At 49.3% G+C, this 21,035-nt stretch overlaps 1 protein-coding gene across 3 annotated transcripts in view; it reads right to left on the minus strand.

Annotated features, from left to right (window-relative positions):
- The window catches only part of LOC148025915 (protein PEP-RELATED DEVELOPMENT ARRESTED 1, chloroplastic), a 79,451-nt gene that overhangs the window by 38,842 nt on the left and 19,574 nt on the right, over positions 1-21,035 (minus strand). Inside the window, exon 2 of one of the 3 annotated variants that reach the window (XM_087693175.1) lies at positions 20-209. The exons of 1 other annotated variant lie outside the window; for it this stretch is intronic. In XM_087693175.1, the coding sequence (XP_087549301.1) occupies positions 20-55 (36 nt within the window). In that variant the 5' untranslated portion in view covers positions 56-209. The remainder of the gene's footprint in view (positions 1-19; positions 210-21,035) is intronic. One more of the 3 variants, XM_087693173.1, reaches the window with a different exon arrangement.

Here is a 21,035-nt window from a genome sequence, read left to right on the forward strand (position 1 = left end):
GTTAAAGCTGAGCACCAACCTTATCATCCTTTTCTGTATCAGCCTGTTTAATCATCCAGTCAAGAGCAAGTAAAAAGCTTCCATCTAAGCTGTCCAGTTTCTGTCCTATTGCTCCTGCTGCAGCTATTTCCACAGCCAAACCTTCATCTTCCTCCTCCAGTCCTTTAATATCCTCAAGCTATACACACCAATCATTTACTGAATCCAAGCTGAAAATTGAAGCAGCAACCGAAGAATAATAGAGCAAAGATCTTTTGATTTCTTCTCATACAACATATGAGAAAATCTCACAATGCTTATGTAGGAAATAGACATTAGAAAACCAATATCTTTAATTCTTCTAAAATGCTAACTAGGCTTTATAAGGCATTGGATTACAATGAAACGAGGATAAAACTACTCAAACATCAAAGTGCAATAAGGTAGCAATGCCTCTTTTGTTGGTACAATGATCAGCAATCAATTCGGGCTAATGCTTGCTGTCAGATAAGTGTTTGGATTGCAATGTAACGAAAAGCTCCTACCAACACGCTGCGTGCTGCCATAGCGCCTCCCCCCTTCTCTGACCATCATCGCGTCCCCCTCCCTGGCCGCCACTGTGCCACCCTCCCACCGCTTTGCCACCTCTGCACCCCCCCCCCTTCCGTCTGTCTGTCATTGGACCCCTACCGACGTACTGTCCTTCCACCGCCTGGCAGCCTGTTCACCACTGGGCCCCCTACTCCCCTCCCCCCGCCTTCTACTCTGCCCCCCCTCCCCCAAGCGACATCTCCGACTGGCCCTGATCCCCCCCCCCCCCCGCCCCTGGCCACCCGCCTACTCCCCCTGCGACAGCCCTCCCACCTGCCCCATGCGATAGCCCCCCACCCTCCTCCGCTTGACTCACGCCTATCCCGCACCCTTGGCCCCGGCCCTGCGCAGAGTCACCCCCCCCCCCAACCCGACAGTTCGCTGCCCCCCCCCCCCCAACGCCTGGCCACCCTGGAAAGGACTGTCCCCCCCGCCCTGATAGCCCGTTGCCCCCCCCCTCGGCGCGCTGCCTCTGTCCGCAACCCCGAATCCGTTCGCAGTGTGTCAAAACAGAAGCGGTCTTCCCCCCTCGCGATTGATCCCCCACCCTCCAAGTTGCTCCCTCGATCTGCAGCAACTCCCCCCCCCCCTCAGGTAGCACCGCGACGTGATTGGTAGCCCTCGCAGAAGGTACGCACAATGGAAACCTCTGGTCAGACGCCGGATCACTTAGCAAGTGCCCCCCAGTCAAACACCTTGCGCGTCATCCTCTCTAAGGAGCAGCTCTTAACAGTCCGAGCTAAGGAGCTGGAGCTAAAGGAAACAGCGATTTATGGTCAGGTAGTAGGCCATTCCCCAGCCAGGAACCAGCTTCGGGACTGGCTTCACTCCACACTACGCATCGGCACAGCACAGATCGTGGAGGCGGTCCTAATGGGCCAAGGGATCTTCATGGTCCAGCTTAGTTCGGCAGATGCAGCTCGCGAGTTACTCGCCAGTTCACCATATGCATCCACGAAGGGGGTCATATACATGGTCCCTTGGTACAACGGCTTTACTGTGGAGGCGTTTGCACTCCACAACAAGTTTCTCCGGCACCCAGTCACCCTTCTTTTCCCCGGCTTGGCGATAGAGTATCGCCAGTTGGTAGAAGACTTTGGTCGGCTCTTTGACACTATCCTTCCCGCGTCCTTCGCAGACGCAGTGACAATAGCAGGAGTCCCAAAGGTACGGGTGGCAATGAAAGAGGTCAAGAATATCCCACAGTTCCTAGAGATTGAGGTGGGCGAGCACTCCTTTAGGCAACAGGTCATTGTGACAGGGCAGCCAAGGCAGTGCCTGCGCTGCCACGACTTTGGGCATCGGGCAGTGGGTTGCACAGAGAGGGAGACGGCAGGGGGGGCGTAGCCAGCGTCTCAAACCCAACCTCTGCAGGGAGTAGGAGGGCTTGTAATGCACCCTAGGCAGAGCACTCCACAGCCCCGCCCTACTTGCCCCACCCGGCAGGACCACAGCCCCCCACATCCACCACCCGCGCTACAGACTACCTCTCCTGAGTTCCCACAGGCCCCACACCCACCGCCCTCCACATCCCATGCCCCCCCCACTGACCCTACCCCATAGCCCCCCACTTCCAGGACCACCAGCCCCCCCCCCCCCCCACACCCGCCATGTACTTCCGTCCATCCCACCATCCCTCGATCATCCTCCCCCCCACCACCTCCCATACCGAGCACCCCCCCTGATCCGCACCTCGTTCAGGAGATCCCCCCAGACCCACCCCCCCTCCGCCCATAGGAGGTGATGAGCCACACACGCCTACATCCTCTTCGCACCAGCAGTCCTCCCCCTCCCATACAGCCACCAGCTCATCCACCCCTGCCGCCTGTCACACGTTCCCGAGACAGACACACCTGTCACCACAGGAGTTCTTCCGCAGTGGCCCATGGTCTTACTTGAGAGTTGCGAAGCACGGAGAGTTCCCACTACCTCTAGAGGTGGGGATCTTCGCGGTTCATAAGTCAAGGAGGGGCAAGGTCCATCTTCTAGCACCACTGGATGGACCAAACTACGCTTTTTTTCTTCAGTCCTCTCACTCAGGGGAGTGGACGACGACACAGATAGAGGAAGAGTTGAAGAGTCAGGCGGCGGACCACACCTTTCAGTGGATGGGAGAAGAAGCACTAGCATTGTTTGCACGGTAGTGGCCTAGTTGCATGATGGACATTAACTGGTGGGCTGGTGTCGAGGTCCCTCACCTGAGCATTATCTATCAAGCCCCTCCACAGTGGAGGGCTCCGAGGGATGTGATCGAGTGGCCCCTGGCACAAACGGCCTGTTTCTACCAGTGCACAGAGTCTCGACTCTCCGCATGGCCGATAGATGCATTGATAGTACCACCTGGAACTTCTATCACCCCTATGGTCCGGCCGAGGGCCACCATGGGGGAATGGAGCTCGTCGTCCAGAACGGCGGCAAAGCGCACCTGCATACCTCATAGCTCCGCCTCGTCATCAGCAGCCTCCACACCGAACAGATGCCTATTCAGGCAGTCACAAGTTTCCCTATGAGCTTACACCTTGCATCCTAGAATGTGAATAGCCTCCACTACAGTGGGGCACATGGTTCCAGGAAATTGATTGTTCAACAGGAGCTGCAATTTGCCTTGGCCGGATAGATCGACATCTTACTTCTACAGGAGTACAAGCTCACCCTCGCCCAAGCCCAGCGGGTAGGGAAGGTACTCCCAGGCAACTCGCACACTTACTGGGACCACGCCATAGGTGCCCATAGTAGGAGTGGAGGCGTGTGCACCTCTATTGGTCCGAGTCTTACCGCTTGCATTCGACACCACGAGACGATAGTGGCAGGGAGGGTGCTATGGATTAGATTGGATATTGGGGACTCATGCCTTGGAGTCCTTAATATCTATGCCTCTACGGAGGTTAGGGCACGCAGCAAGTTCTGGGTGGAGATCGCAGAAGGACTCCCAGAGGTGGACTCCTGGATTGTTGGAGGAGACTTTAACAACCTGGAGGCTTTGGAGGACTAACAGGGCCGAGGAAGAAACTACCAGGGCATGGCCGGGGAGGAGCAGGAGGCATGGGAGGTGTTTCTACTAGCAGTAGGAGCACCCGATGCTTGGAAAGACCCTGCCTTCCACAAGAGGAAGAGGTCGCTCGACTTCTCTTGGGAATACAAACGGCTAGGTGGAGCCCTACTAGAGCGGTTGGACAAGTTTTATGTGGGAGAGTGGGGAGGCTCTCGGGGAGGCCAGATTGGGTAGTTGGCGTGCACCACGTTGTCCGATCATTGCCCGGTTCTCCTGACACTAGATCCCCCAGCATCTGCCCTAGATTCACGTTCTTGTTGGATCCCTGACTCGATCTACAAGAGAGAGGAGGTGATGAGACAGATAGAGCAGATTTGGACCAGAGAGTGGGACAGGAGGGGCCAGATCGCAGAGGAGGTTGCAGAGGCCCTAGCTAGGTCGAGCAGAATTTGCCAAGAGGCAGCCATACAAGCCAGGCAGCAGAGCTTGGAGGAGGAGAGAGCACTCCAGCGGAACCTTGCAGCCACGCAGAGATTACTACAGGTGGCACCAAGGGATCCCACTCTCCATGCACAAGAGGTGCATGTGCGAGCAGCCATTGCTGGCCTAGAGGGCAGGCGCTCTGAGTTCCCTTTCCGCACCTCAACAGCTTTCTGGGCGCAGAAGGGGAACACAATGTGCAGGGAGTTTTTTCAGGTGCACCAACCTCACACCTCAGGAGAGCAGATACGCAGCCTCCGAGATCAGTATGGGAGAATCCGTTCTAGCCCAAACGAGGTGATGGAGATTGCCACCGATTATTATCATCGCCTCTTACAATAGGAGACAGCCTCAGCTAGAGGATAGTGATGTAGACACCAGGTCTGGGATAATATCCCGTCCCTTGTCACAAAGGAGATGGGATGCTCCCTCCTAGCCCCCTTCACAGAGAAGGAACTAGAGGAGGCTTTCCATACACAAGACAGGCAGAAATGCCCGAGAGAGAATGACCTCTCTAAGGCTTTCTTCACTACCTTCTAGGAAGTGGTGAAGGACCCCCTACTGTTGGCCTTTCAGGAGATTTTCACTTTCGGGCAAATGCCAGGGAGTCTATCGGAAGGCTTTATCAGTCTTCTCCCCAAAGGGGGAGACCGGTTGGAGCTTTCTCAGTGGAGACCAATCACCTTACTGTCAGTGGCCTACAAGGCACTGGCAAAGATGATTGGTAGGCGACTATGCCCCTTGCTTCTAGACATCATCCATGACACACAGACAGGCTTTGTCCAGGATAGGAGCATCTTGGACAATGTATTCGCCTTCTTTGAGGCGACAGAGTGGGCCAAGTACAGTGGGCAGAGACTGGCCGTACTACTCTTGGATTTTGAGAAAGCCTATGATAGGGTGGACTGGGATTTCCTAGAGGGCATCATGGTGAGGTTGGGTTTCCCTCAGGCTTGGATTTCCAGGGTCTCCGCACTTTACAGATCGGCCACCAACAGGGTTCTCATGGGAGGGAGGCAAGGGGAGGAGTTTCGGCGGGAGACATCGGTCCAACAGGGCTGCCCCCTAGCCCCGTACATGTTCCTTCTCTTTGCAGAGGCGATGTGTCACTTCCTCAGGTTACATGTGAGCGGTTTACGTGGCCTCTGACTTCCAGTAAGAGAGGAGACCGAGTTGTTAGACTCAAAGTATGCAGATGATACAGCGCTTTACATAGAGGATGACGAGTTGATGCTGGAAAGAGTGAGGTTGGCTCTTAAGGTTTTCTCTTCTGCAGCGGGAGCGAAAATCAACTCGCGAAAGTCGGTTGGTTTCCTCACCGACCCGGACTCTAGCACGGAGTGGGGCATCCACCTAGGATTTAGATGGGTGAGCAAAGGGCAGACCGTCCGGTACCTAGGGTTCCAGGTGGCACTCAACATCACTCCCGCCCACCAGTTTCTTCCAGTCCTCGATTCTATTCGGAGGAAGCTGACCTATTGGAGCACGACTCGCCTCTCACTAGCCGGCTGAGCCTTGGTAGTTAACCAGGTCCTCCCAGCGACGGCCTAGTACATCGCCTCATGTTGGTGCTTCTCCTCCTCCTGCATAATGCAGCTTTGCCGCCTAGTATGGAATTTCCTTTGGTCCGGGTCAGATGGCTCCAGGGATTCCAGGGCCAAGGTGGCGTGGGCGACCATTATATGACATCGGTCAAAGGGAGCGCTTGGGATCATACACCCAGAGTATCAGAGTATGGCCCTCCTCGGCAAGCTAGTTGTCTGTGGCCTCACACCATGAGGCCTCCTGGGCAAGCTAGTTGTCTGTGGCCTCACCGACCCGGACTCTAGCACGGGGTGGGGCATCCACCTAGGATTTAGATGGGTGAGCAAAGGACAGACCGTCCGGTACCTAGGATTCCAAGTGGCACTCAACATCACTCCCGCCCACCAGTTTCTTCCAGTCCTCGATTCTATTCGGAGGAAGCTGACCTATTGGAGCACGACTCGCCTCTCACTAGCCGGCCGAGCCTTGGTAGTTAACCAGGTCCTCCCAGTGACGGCCTAGTACATCGCCTCATGTTGGTGCTTCTCCTCCTCCTGCATAATGCAGCTTCGCCGCCTAGTATGGAATTTCCTTTGGTCCGGGTCAGATGGCTCCAGGGATTCCAGGGCCAAGGTGGCATGGGCGACCATTATATGACATCGGTCAAAGGGAGGGCTTGGGATCATACACCCAGAGTATCAGAGTATGGCCCTCCTGGGCAAGCTAGTTGTCTGTGGCCTCACACCATGAGGGCAAACCTAGAAGGTCCTATTGCAAGAGGGTCTTCAGGACTGTAGACCGAGGCTTGGCGGTGAGTGAAGGCCGTCCTTGAGATGGATATTCATGTCAGCCCAGATCACCCTTCCTACGTAGCTTGTGCCATGTGTGGCAGGGCCCTCGATAAGGCCCTTATCCAGAGTCCCCCAGGCTGCCAAGAGGAGATAGACCGTCAGCCGGTGATTTGGAACCCCCAAGTCAGGGATTGGGAAGGGACACAGATTGGCATGCGCCCCCACATCCAATGGGCTGGTTGGGAAGCTCGCCCGGCTCGTACCATCAGGACATGGCAGGAGATGTACAAGATGGCGAACGAGGAGGTGCTGAAGCAAGCATCAGGCTGCCAGCGAGGAGTGGAGCTGAGAAGAAGGGAGATAGACACAGCGATATCTCAGGAGTAGCTTGCTCCCCCGATTCGAGAGCCGATAGAGCGCAGGGAGGTATAGGTCGCTAGGTTTTCACCAACAAGCATCCCCCTACAGGTGGCAAGAAGAGTGGGTGGCGCTCCACCTGCGACCTTTTTCACAGTGCAAGAGGGGGGGCGTCTGGCTCTTGACAAAGGACAGCAGGATGAGGGGATAGCTGTCCTTTCATGGAAGAGGATCTGGGTGGTTAGCCTTCAAGGGAAGACATGGCGGCTGGACCCTTTGGTCTTTTGGCAGGAGCTCAGGGAGTGGCGTCTTTGGATCTGGGAAGGAAGGCCACTTGAGGAGCTAGAGTGGGATCCGGGAGAGTGGCTTTGGCCGGCCACTGCGGTCGCCAAGAAGCCACCGAGGTTCTTGGAGTACACCGCCAAGATTGGCAGACACATACTGATACAAGAGGACATGGATTGGGCACCGTCACGAAGCAGGCACTGGGCGGAGCACAACATCACGGAACCGTTCCAACGGACCTTCTGGCGCCGCCTATGGGACAGCTGGAGACCGAGGAGGGTATCGTATTTTTTATGGCTGGTGGCACATGGAGGCTTGGCGGTGGGGAGCTGGCTTGCCCAGATGCAGAAGGAGGGAGTTTGTAAGTGCTGCACACAGCAGTCAATGGAGACCCCAAAGCATGCCTTTGGTCGTGTGAGGCGGCACAGCTCATGTGGAGAGGAGTATGCCGCATCTTGCGCCGCATAGCACCCAGCCTTGGATGTATCTCTCGGGGTGCTTTCTGTTGGCAAGCAGTCAGCCAGGGCCATCACCTTCTGTATGAGGCCACAATGCAGGACACAATATTCATGATCAAGGCAGGGTCATGCGCAATGGTGGGTTTAGAGGCTCTACCCATCCGCCAGGTACTGGAGCCCACCCAGACAGCTCTGAGGTATGGGAAATCGTAGGGAGTCTTATTGGTTGGCATATCTGGAAGGCGAGGTGTCAAGTGGCTTTCGATGGAGAGAGACTTTCAGTACAGGCGACCCTAGCGGAGCTCTGGACCTCCATCATCCACTCCCTTCGAGGCCGATGGGATCAAGTGCAAGGAAAGTCCAAGGCTCGTCAGGAGCTCCGAGGTCATTTCATGCGCACTTGGGGCGGCCAGGACCTGTTCTTCGTGATGCAAGCAGGCAGACCCAGATGGCGATACACCCCCCCTCCATGGCTTCTTGCCCCTATCCCCCCAGACTGCCTTGAGAGGCTTGTATATATGATGTATCTGTCACTTTCACCAGCTCCAACTTGGTCTGTTGAGCATGAGCACTTCTTTGTATTCCAGTTTTTTTCTGAAGTAATATAATTAGCCACACCTTATTTGCAAAAAAAAAAAAAGCAATGCCACTATATTCTTGAGGAATCGTGTAGCAAAAATATCAAAAGTCCTATTTTTGGAAGTGGTTGTACTTAATCAAGTCTGCTGTGCAAAATGTTATTGAACATAGTCGGTAAAAAATGTATCCAGGAACTGTTTGTCACTTCAAGTTGGAGTTTGAACCACTGAAGAACATCTAAGCATGAATCAATCTCATCAGGAATTGCATAGCAGCATTGAATTTTTTCCAATATATGGCTTACAATTAGGTAAGATTGAAGTTTACAATAAACTGCTTACACATCAAAATAAACTATAAACTACTAAAAATAAATTAACATAGTAATACCTAAATAAGTTTTATAGTAATACCTAAATAAGATTTATAAAAATCCTATGCAGGCAGTTTTACATGCCATCCAGGCTACTCTGTGTTGCAGAACAAAAATGTGGCATAATGCACAAGGAACTGCTTATGACTTCTGATTTGAAATTAAATTAGCAAGATAAAATATTATCTTTAATCAATCTAATCGAGGAAAAGCAGTGCACTGTACAGTACATATAACCTGCATCTGCAATCATCATGACCAAATACAAACAATTAAAAGAAGATAAACCCCCAATAATCATTTAAGAACCTAGCTTATGCTGACACTAGATCAAACAAACAAAACAGAATAAGGATCAACCACCACCCAAACTCTTGATATGGAAATCCATCAAGATCTGCATGACATGATTCTAAGATCCAAGTGGCTCCATCTATTCCAGATTTGGTGGTATTGCTGCACTCGTGACCGGTTCTCAGAGGACAACACTCTACTGCACTCTCCTTCAATCTGCTCCCACGAGACGGTGATCATTGGACATCTCTACTCATTGAGCTCCATCCATATCATATTCTCTCCATTCATTCATTAGCATTCATTCAGTCACTATATTTGTGTTCTTTTCTTTTGCGCTCGTCTGAATTCTTTGTGCTTTAGTCCTCTACATACACTCTTAAGTGTTTTCTCCGTGCAAACCCTAGCATGACTTCACATCTGTCAAAACATGTGCCCTACCAATAGAGTATCATGGGGTTATCATGAAAGCTTGGTTTGCAAAAGTAAGTACACTCTGGCAGCTTATTCTTGGTGTAGAAGGCACTGGGAACTATATCACCATCCCTATTGTGTTGTTCACAAGGTTGTCAAGTACGAAAGGTATGATACAGTATGGTACGATAAAATACGGTGCTAATTGATACCTTATGATTTTATAAGGTACAGTACAATATTAGAACCAAAAAAACAAAAACAAAAACTTGGTTATTTTGGAGGGGGGGGGGGGGGGGGGGGGGGGGGGGACGCTCTTGGAATTGCATACTCATCTTGGAAGTTGGTAGAGAGAGAGTGTGTGTGTGTGTGTGTGAGAGACTTGGAATTATGATAATAAACATAAGGCTTAGGAGTTGGAAGATATTGTATGGTCTAGCCTTTAGAGGCCAAAAATAGCCTGTTTTTTGGTATGAATTGGTATGGAAACATACCATATGATATGGTACAAACCATACGGAACGAACTAGTCTGTACGTAATACGAATGCAACTATGGTTGTTCATCCTCCAAAAGGATGGCAACCATTTCTTTCTGAGTGAACTACAGTATGAGTGAACTGTGGATGTGAAGAAACTTAAATGTGAGTGTTATATTTATAAGGTAAATTACGGGAAACGGGCATGAGGGATGACCGTCCGGGGCCTTGGGCGCCCGAACGGGGTTTAGGGGAGCCTAGAATTAAAGAGAGTCCAAGAATAGTAGGACTCACCAACAAATGACGGCTGGCAATCGGATTACGATGGGAGTGGCTAGCAATAACTAGGCGAGGCTAGGAGGCAAAAAGTAGCTCGTGCTATTTGAGAGTTGGACTATATTCCCTTCCGTTCTCTTCATTTTTTATCAGTCGATTTATGACATTGATAATGAATTAAGTAGTTTGTTAGATGAATTTAAAGATGTGTTTCCTTCTGATTTACCTAGTGGCCTTCCACCAGATAGGGGTAATATAAATCACCCAATTGACACAAATAAGGATACACACCCTATTTCTAAACCACCGTATAAGTTAAGTGAAACACAGCACCAAGAAGTTGAAAGACAAATTAAGAATTACCTTGATAAAGGATTCATACAACCCAGTAATTCACCTTGGGCTTCGCCAATTTTATTAGTAAAGAAAAAAGATGGTTCTATGCGACTTTGTGTTGATTATAGAGCACTTAATAAAATAATGGTGAAGAATAAATTTCCTATGCCCAGAATGGAAGATCTTTTTGATCAATTACAAGAGGCAAAATTCTTCACAAAGATAGATTTAAGATCAGGCTATCACCAAATAAGAATTAAGGCACAAGATGCTCCTAAGACAGCATTTCGTACTAGATACGAGCATTATGATTTTTTGGTGATGCCTTTTGACCTCACTAATGCACCAGCTACCTTTATGAAGCTGATGAACAGTGTGTTACGGCCGTATCTAGGACATTTTGTAGTAGCCTTCTTGGATGATATCTTAATCTTTAGCAAATCAAGATAAGAACATTTGGAACACTTACAATTGGTATTCCAACTATTAAGAACACATTCCCTTTATGCGAAGAAAACTAAATGTGAATTCTTCGCACAAGAGGTCAAATATTTGAGGCATATTATCTTGAAAGAGGGAATCAAGATGGATCCAGAAAAAGTAAGGGCATATTATTGAATGGCCATCTCCAAGGAACCTGGAAGAGCTGCAGATCTTCCTAGGTTTATCTGGATTTTATCGTAGATTCATTCGAGATTATGCCAAAATAGCTGTTCCAATGACAGACCAACTTAAAGGGAAAGGAAAGAGCTTTAATTGGGGAACAGACCAAAATGAAAGTTTTCAAAAACTTAAGGTAGCTATTGCTAAAACTCCAGTACTATTAATTGTGGATCCCAATAAACCATTTGTGGTTGAAGCTGATGCTAGTGATAAGGCGATAGGCGCGGTCTTATTACAAGAGGGTTGACCAGTTGCTTTTGAAAGCAAGAAATTAGACCGTGCAAAACAGAATTATTCTGTTTATGAGAGGGAGTTGTATGCAATAGCACATGCAATGAAGAAATGGAGGCACTATCTGTACGGTGCCAAACTTTTGATCCTGTCGGATCATGAAAGCATTAAGTGGCTTAATGATCAACCAGATCTACAAGGGCATAAAGCCAGATGGGCCGAACTCCTCCAAGAGTTCGACTATGAGATAAGATATAGAAAAGGAAAATATAATATAGTAGTTGATGCACTCAACAGAATGCCCATCATAAATTAATTGAGTTTTACTCAGTTCACTTCCGACTTGCTTGAATCTTTAAAAGGGAAATGCCAGGTTGATCCTGTTAGCCTGCTCTTTTTCAGTCTCAGTCTGTCATCTCCTGGTTGTGAGCTCCTGTCAGAGTCTGACAGGAGACAGAGGAGCTCTGTCAGTGTGTTTTTATGGCTGCTTTAGTCAGCATGCAGCCTTGGGCATTTTACAGCCCAAACTGGGCTGTTTTTGGGCTGACTGCCCATTATTCTGGGCAGTCGGCCAGATCTGGCCATAGTCGGCCAGATCTGGCTGGTCGGCCAAATCTGGCCAGGTCGGCCAGTTTGGCTGGTCGGCCAGTTTGCTGGCTGGCTGCTATTTATAATAGCCCCTCCAGTCAGTCCAGCACTTGTACTCTGCAGTTACAGCACTGCTCCCTCCGTCTCCGTCTCCGGCATTGGTGCTGCCTCTGCCTCCAGTCTGTCCTGGTTTCCTCACTGACGCTCCGGGCTGCGTGCAGGGACTGTTTTGTCCATTCCAGTGTATTCAGCATTCATCTCAGTCAGTGCAGACATTCTTCCTTCATTCTCTGCTTTCTCTCCCCTCTCCTCTGTGTTCGTGTTCTTCTTTCTCTGCGCACTCTCACATGGTATCATCGCCTGATTGAGCACACGGAGGACGAGAGAAATACCCTACTGCTGCTGCCAACAGATCCATCACAGCCAGGCGACTGCTACAGGAGGCTGTTCAGCCTGCGTTTGCTGTCCACGCTGACAGCACGGGCTGCCACATCATCCAGTGACGCAGCAACCCTGCGTTTGCAGCCAGGCGGCCTCTCCTGCTGCTGGGCGACCTCCCTACAGGCTGCGTTTTGCTGCTCTGCAGGTCGCTTCCACTTCTGGCGACACTTTTCCTGCAGGCGACCTTTGTCTGGGCTGGTTCCTGGTGCTGGTGGTCTCTTTTCTGGTGTCCGACATCAGATCTATTTGCGTTTTGCAGATCCAGGTGTTTGTAGGCACTCCCTGCCTGCGTCTTGGTGGTTGGTGACCACATTGCTGGTCCTATTTCGTCAACGGCACAATTTTCTTTGGTATTTTTTTGCAGATTGAAAGATGTCTTACCAGTTTTCAGGCTTTGAAGACTCAGAGGATGAGCTTCTCTCTCATCATTCCTCTGAGCGGAGACGGGACTATCGTGAAGTGCGAAATCGGGAGGAACCTCCTCGCACTCGTCCTTTTTCAGTCCATGCATCTCAGAGGGTTCCATCTACTGCGAAGGTTTCTTCAGTGAAGACTGCATCAGATGTGCGGATGCCTTCCTTGATTCCCTCTATCCAGGTGCCGATTCTCCCTTCCTTTCCGAAGGAAGATAAGTTGGATGGTTCCAACTACTCCCTATGGTCATGCAAGGTGGCTTGCATCCTCAATACATTTGACCTTTGGGAGCTTGTTTCTTCGCCCATCGACCGACCCCCCGTGGATTCGACCGATGGCACCTCTATGGACCGTGCAGCCTTATGGGATAGGCTCAACTCTCGAGCCCGTTCCTTTCTTTTTATGAGTCTACATGATTCTGTCCTTGTACATGTTCACAGGTTAAAGACCGCGGCGGAAGTATGGACAAAGCTTGCGTCTTTGTATCAGCACAAGACATTTGCCCACAAGATTTCCCTGGAGAAGAAGTTGTGGATGCTCAGTCTTGATGGTTCTTCTTCCATGAAGGAGCACGTCACGAAGATGGAGGATATGCGAGGCGAGCTAGCGTCTCTTGGTCGATTGATATCGTCTGAGGATATGGCGATGATTCTGTTGACTCAGCTGCCATCACCCCGATATGATGTCTTCTACACCAGCCTCATCACTTCGAGGACCCGTGAGACACTCCTATGGGAGGAGCTTTCCCCGCTTGTCTTGGAGCATGACGAGCGACTCAAAGAGGTTGGAGCTAGTGGCTCCACCAAGGCATTTACGGCCGGCACAGGTGGCGGCAAGAAGAAGAAACAAAAGAAGGAGCAGGCCAAGGACAAGAAGGAGGAGGACAAGAAAGATGCGAAGGAGAAGAAGCCCAAGTGTCCCCATTGTGGGAAGGGCACTCATCCCGAGGAGAAGTGTTGGCAGAAGTATCCCCATCTGAAGCCTAAGGAGAAGGACTCGAAGGCGGCCCCAACCACAACAGAATCTGCGTTTGTGCATCTCTTTGTTGAGGAAGACACTGCCCTAGCTTCTTCCACTCAGGAGAAGCCTTGGCTCGTCGACAGTGGAGCATCTTCACATATGACCTTCCGTCAGGATTGGCTTCAGGATCTTCATTCCAGAGGGGGTACAGTCACCATTGGTGACAATTCTATAGTTCCTGTTCGAGGCATGGGGACTTTACCTATGTTTTCTGACAGGCGGTCTTCCTCAGCCAAAGTTCTCTATGTCCCTGATTTGGGTTTTAACCTATTATCTGTGCATGGTCTTACTCAGCTAGGTACCCAAGTCATTTTTACTCAAGATGCAGTCACAGTGGAGGATGCTTCTACAGGTGATGCTCTTTGGACAAGTACTCAGGAAGGTGGGCTTTACACGCTCACAGCCTTGGCTGCGCGGGCTTCCCATGAGCTTGGGCTACTTTGGCATGCTCGGTATGGTCATTTGAACCTCGATTCACTTCGCCGGGCTTCTAGGAGGAAGATGGTGGAGGGCCTTCCTGATTTTCCTCCTCTTCACACTTTATGCCCTAGCTGCTTGAGGGGCAAGCAGCATCGGCAGCCTCACCCACAGGTTGCTACTAGACGGGCTACTTCCCCGCTTGAGTTGGTTCATACCGACCTTTGCGGACCTATGGGCACGGCCTCCCTTGGGCAGGCCAAGTATTTGATGCTGATTGTGGACGACTTTAGTCGTTATGTGTGGCCTTATTTCTTGGAGTACAAGAGCGAGGCGTACTCCCGTTTCTGTGAGTGGCAGGTGTTTGTGGAGACCCAAACCACATCCAAGGTTCGTGGTGTTCGAGCTAATCACGGTGGAGAGTTCACTTCTCATCTTTTCTCTCAGTTTTGCAGGGATCATGGTATTCGGGTGGAGTATTCCCATCCGAACACACCATCAGAGAATGGTGTGGTGGAGCGTGCGAATCGGACCATGCTTGAGATGGCCCGATCTATGCTTGAGCATAGGAGTCTTCCTCATTTCCTTTGGGGTGAGGCGGTGGCTACAGCGGAGCATATTCGCAACCGCTCTCCGACTTCGACATTACAGGACATGACTCCGTATGAGGCTTTCTTTGGAAAGAAGCCTTCCGTGTCCCATTTTCGCATCTTTGGATGCGATGCTTTTGTCCATGTGGACAAGAAAAAGAGGAAGACGAAGTTCGACTCTAAGTCGCGAAAGCTTATCTTCGTTGGTTATAGCACGACCACGAAGGGATATCGGCTCTATGACCCTACGACGCGGACGGTTGAGGTGAGCAGGGATATGATCTTTGATGAGGCTTTGGCCTCTGAAAATCCGCTTGATGGTTCCATTACAGATGTTTCTTCATCATCGACGGACCCCCCCCACCTTCTCTCCCTTCACTTCCTTCCAGGATGCCTCTTCGCACCCCCCCTATTCCTCCTCCTTTGGCTTCCCTTTCCCCTTTGGTGGATGTGCCTTCGTCTTCGACGAGCTCTTCTACTGCCACTTCGGGATCTTCACGGGATATGCAGCCTTCTTCAGATTCGGAGGATCTACCTTCACTCGGTGAGGGGGCTTCCCTCTCCCATATGGGTGCTTTATAGGTTCCGGAGACCCCAAGGTCTCCCTCACAGCAGAAGGAGTCTCTCCGGATTCCTTTATGGTATCGCCAGCTCATACAGGATTCAGGTGTTACTCACTTTCCTGCTTCTTCTACAGGTCCCCGTCGATCAGCGCGTTTACAGGCTCAGCGGGATAGTTCACTATGTGTGAACTATGCTCTTATGTCACAGATTCTTCAGGATTCCGAGCCTTCCACTGTGGAGGAGGCTCTTGCACAGGATATTTAGAGACAGGCTATGCAGGCCGAGCTCGATTCCATCGAGCGAAACCATACGTGGGAGCTTGTTCCGCGTCCCGCGAAACGGAAGGTGATTGGTGTAAAATGGGTCTTTAAGACCAAATATCTTGCAGATGGCTCCTTGGACAAGCATAAGGCTAGGCTTGTTGCCAAGGGTTTTGCTCAGCGTGCAGGGTTAGATTACTTTGAGACTTTTGCTCCTACAGCCAGGATGTCTACCATCCGAGTTCTTTTGGCTCTTGCTGCTCACCACCGTTGGCCTGTCTTTCAGATGGACGTCAAGTCTGCTTTTCTGAATGGCGTTCTTGAGGAGGAGATTTATGTTTCACAGCCTCCTGGTTTTCTTGTACAGGGGAAGGAGGATCATGTCTACCGGCTGCGGAAGGCTCTTTATGGCCTCAAGCAGGCTCCTCGTGCTTGGTACCAGCGGATTGACCACTTCTTTCTACAGAGTGGCTTTGCGCGCTCCGCTTACGATCCCAACCTCTACTTACGGGTTGTGGATTCTCTTTCGGTGTTCCTCATCTTGTATGTGGATGATCTTATCATTACAGGGAGCGACACTCAGCAGGTGGAGCATACACGGTCCATTCTTCAGCAAGAGTTTGACATGACGGATCTAGGGATCCTTCACTTCTTTCTAGGTCTGGAGATCTATCAGATTGCACAGGGCATCTTTATCTCGCAGCACAAGTACATCTCCGAGCTTCTTTCGGAGTTTGATATGGCTGATTGTCGGCCTATCTCCTGCCCCATGGACCCTGAGTCCAAGCTTTTGACAGCTGGAGTTCCTCTTACCGATCCCACCCGTTACAGGTGCCTTGTCGGCTCTCTTATCTGGCTGCTTCACACTCGGCCGGATATATCTTTTGTGGTGGCTTTACTGTCTTCCTTTATGCAGACTCCTACCCAGGATCACTGGCAGGCGGCCTTGCGGGTTCTTCGCTATTTACAGGGGACTCGATCCTTTGGGATCATGTATGGAGATGGGATTACCCTTTCTGGATGGAGTGATTCTGATTGGGCAGGTGATGTGGATACGAGGCGATCCACTACAGGTTATGCTTTCACCCTTGGATCTGGTGCTGTCTCTTGGAGCAGCAAGAAGCAGCCTACTGTGGCACTTTCTTCTACAGAGGCTGAGTATCTGGCCTTATGTTCGACCGCTATGGAGGCAGTTTGGCTCCGTCGCTTACTCGCGGAGATTGGCTTTTCCCAGACTGGACCTACAGAGCTGCGCGTGGATAACCAGAGTGCTCTTGCTCTGGCCAAGAACCCGGTGTTTCATGCTCGCACGAAGCACATTGAGGTTCAGTATCACTATGTTCGAGAGCGCATCGTGGATTTGGAGCTGGTGGTGGCCTATTGTCCTACGGCGGCCAATGCAGCTGATCTCTTTACGAAGCCATTGCCTCAGGCTTCTTTGCTTCATCACATGCGGTTCTTGGGTCTTCAGACCCTCCCAGAAGTTGAGAGGGGGATGTTAGCCTGCTCTTTTTCAGTCTCAGTCTGTCATCTCCTGGTTGTGAGCTCCTGTCAGAGTCTGACAGGAGACAGAGGAGCTCTGTCAGTGTGTTTTTATGGCTGCTTTAGTCAGCATGCAGCCTTGGGCATTTTACAGCCCAAACTGGGCTGTTTTTGGGCTGACTGCCCATTATTCTGGGCAGTCGGCCAGATCTGGCCATAGTCGGCCAGATCTGGCTGGTCGGCCAAATCTGGCCAGGTCGGCCAGTTTGCTGGCTGGCTGCAGCCCCTCCAGTCAGTCCAGCACTTGTACTCTGCAGTTACAGCACTGCTCCCTCCATCTCCGTCTCCGGCATTGGTGCTGCCTCTGCCTCCAGTCTGTCCTGGTTTCCTCACTGACGCTCCGGGCTGCGTACAGGGACTGTTCTGTCCATTCCAGTGTATTCAGCATTCATCTCAGTCAGTGCAGACATTCTTCCTTCATTCTCTGCTTTCTCTCTCCTCTCCTCTGTGTTCGTGTTCTTCTTTCGCTGCGCACTCTCACAGATCCGGCATATTCCAACATATGGGAAGCAATAAAAAATGGGGATCCAAATGAAAGTGCTTCTACTGAGGAAGGAATATCTGAGGATGTTCAACAAGGAAATTGAGCATTAGGGGTTGCTCAAACCGGATTCAAGTGGAAGAATTTTACCATTAATAATGGTTATTTACTCTACAAGGGTAGAGTATGTGTCCCGAAAGGTACAGAAATAAGGTGCCAGATACTCTTTGAGTGTCATGATACCCCTAGCGCGGGACATCCAGGAGTTAATAAGACTTATAGTATTATTAAAAGGCAGTTCTATTGGCCTGGAATGAATAAGGACGTCCTTGACTATGTGGCCAAATGTAATAAATGCCAGGTTAATAAAGCTAAAAGATTGAAAATGGAAGGACTTCTCCATCCACTAGAGATTCCTTCAAGAAAATGGGAGAGTATCTCCATGGATTTTATTGTTGCATTACCCAGAACACAGAGGGGGCACGACTCTGTGTGGGTGATTGTGGATAGGTTAACCAAAATGGCTAGGTTCATTCCAACTTCAACTGATGTTAAAACACCAGAATTGGCTAGATTGTTCGTAGAGAACATATACTGATTCTATGGCCTTCCGGCAAATATAGTTTCTGATCGGGATAGAAAATTTGATAGTCAATTTTGGCGTGCGGTATTTAGGAAGTTGGATACTAAACTTAGCATGAGTACGGCGGATCACCCGCAAACTAATGGGCAAACTGAAAGGGTTAACCAAATCCTTGAATATATGCTTAGGGCATATGTAAGTAAAAGGCAAACTTATTGGGAAGAGTATCTACAAATAGTAGAGTTTGCATATAATAGTGCCAAGTACTCTTCCACTGGATATAGTCCATTTATATTAATGTATGGGTTTCAGCCCAGAGCTCCTCATGCAGTAGGCCTGCATAAGGAAAAGGTTCAGGCAGCTAAGGATTTTTTGGAGGATATGAATAGTATGTTAAAATTTGCTCAAGAAAATATTAAAAAAGCTCAAAATCGAGCTAGAGCATATGCAGATCCTCACCGAAGAGACATCTCCTTTGAAGAAGGAGAATTGGTCTATCTTAAGGTGCCTGAACAAACCAAAACCATGAAAACGGGACAATGTCCAAAGCTTTCACCCAGGTATTGTGGTCCTTTCACAATACTTAAAAAGGTGGGAGAACTGGCCTACAAGCTCCAACTACTTGTTGATAGTAAAATACATCCAGTTTTTCATGTAAGTAAGTTAAGGAAGAAGCTGGGTCATTTGGATAATCTAAACTTAAATGATAACATTGAGGAGTTATTAGATGACCAATCTAATCCACATGAACCAAAAAGAATATTAAATGTTCGTAATAGACGAACAAGGAATACTATTTATCAAGAATGTTTAGTACCCTAAGGAAAAGGTTTCCCAATTTATAGTTAGACCTTCCAAGTATCGTTTTCGAGGACGAAACTGATTCTTAAGGGGAAGGAAATGTTATATTTATAAGGTAAATTACGGGAAACAGGCATGAGGGATGACCGTCTGGGGCCTTGGGCGCCCGAACGGGATTTAGGGGAGCCTAGAATTAAAGAGAGTCTAGGAATAGTAGGACTCACCAACAAATGACGGGTGGCAATTGGATTACGATGCGAGTGGCTAGCAATAACTAGGCAAGGCTGGGAGGCAAAAAGTAGCTCGTGCCATTTGAGAGTCGGACTATGTTCCCTTCCGTTCTCTTCATTTTTTATCAGTCAATTTATGACAGTGAGTGAACTTTTAATGTGAGTAAACTTGAATGTGAGTGAACTTTTAGTGTGAGTAAACCTTTAATATGAGTGAACTGCCATCATCTAGATGATTGTTAAGAATGATCAATTGTTAGAAAAGAAAGCTAGGATGATCAAGATGTTGCTTGAGAAAATCAATGGGATTATACAAAAGGGTATACAATTGCCTTTTCAAGAACGATCTTGAATAATTTGTCACCCCGAAAGTTGCAGTGAGATTGTCTCATACATCTTTGGCTGTTTGATGAGTCAAGATGATGGAGCAGATCGTCCAAGAGGCTGAGCCTGATGATGGCCAATGTGCTCTCATTTTCATCAAGCCAATCTTGATGAGATCAAGGATACCCTAGAACATTTTCAGATTCTTCAATGGATACAAGCTTCCATGTTATAAAGAATGTAATCAATGAGATGAGATCAAGAAACTAGTGGTGTCTTTTTGGACAAACAATACCTATGTCTTCTCCAATAAAAGGAGCGCATGAAGAAGGCATATGAGGAGATAATGCTTTTCAATACACCCTAGGCATCTTCCTTGAGCAATCCTAGGTTAGTGTTGTTTTCAGTATAAGGTTTTTGACTAGCTTTGTAGCTGACAATATTTGTAGGATGGCTTACTCCAGCTTCTTATATACATTCAAGACTCAAAGAATGGTGATGTATAGTGGAATCTACCAATACTGTAGCATAGTGGCTACCTAAACGGTCCATGTGCAGATGGTGAACAAAATTTTGCAACTAAAAGTTAGTGTAGCGATGCAACAAAGTGGTGATATTGCAGAGCAGCCAGCTTCACAACTTTAAGGGTAAAGGTGGTGACCTGCTGGTGTGCTGGAGCTGAGATGACATCAATCAAAGTTGGGACAGGTCTATCATAGACGGCATTGACTTGGAGAAAACACTAAGCAGGCATCTTACGACTGTTCCAGCTGGCAGCAGTTTGCAGGAAAGTGGTCGCAGCAACCAACAGGCGTGGCGTTCAGTCCAGATGGGTTGCTATGCAGGCTAGCAGCGTGAATCTTGGACAGTGTTGATTCAACTGGACGGCCACAGTAAGCAGCATGAAGGCAGCACCAAGGAGCAGCATGCAGGTGGTGACTGGGAGAAGCATAACGAAAATAGGTTGCTTGCAGGGCTGAGAAGGAGGCACAAAGAGCTAAGGAGGCAGCACAAGCAAGCAATAAAGACAGTGATGAGACAGAGAGTGGTAGCGATCAGGCATGACAACAGCAGCAGGCTGACTATCACGCTTCTGCAGTGGAAACAACAGCAGCTGGGCAGTGCACAGCTCAAGTAGCATACTCCATGGCGGTAAGAAGCTCTATTCAAAGAGGCAGCAACTCATAGAGAGGGTGCAACCAATTGAGAGTGACAAGGTTGGCAACAGCTGATAGGCCTTCATTGAAACCATACTACTTTCTCAGCAAGGCTGGCGATAACCTGCTTTACCTCAAATTACAGCAAGCATTAAATACTAAAACCAGGAAATACACACTTTACCACTTAATCTTGGACAGCCGACACCAGATTGGCCCCAACAACTAGTGCCCTTGCCGTATTTCTTTATCTTGTATTGCTTTAGCCCATTGATTGTACAACAAGCCGGGCTCAATTTATGAAGATATGCTAGGATTTGCATGGAGAAAATACAAAAAGTATGACCACAACTGAAACACAAAGCCTCAAACAATGCAATGCAAAACTCAAACCCTAAATGCAAAGACTCAAATAATGACATGCAAAACTCAAACCCTAAACACAAAGCTACAAAACACTAATCACCAAGATGATAGGAGACCCAAGCAATGGCAAAAGAAGTGCACGATGATGCACGCACC

This window comes from Lygodium microphyllum, chromosome 14, assembly GCF_053477565.2.
Source record: "Lygodium microphyllum isolate KBCC chromosome 14, Lygodium_microphyllum_v1.1.10, whole genome shotgun sequence".
Taxonomy (NCBI): domain Eukaryota; kingdom Viridiplantae; phylum Streptophyta; class Polypodiopsida; order Schizaeales; family Lygodiaceae; genus Lygodium; species Lygodium microphyllum.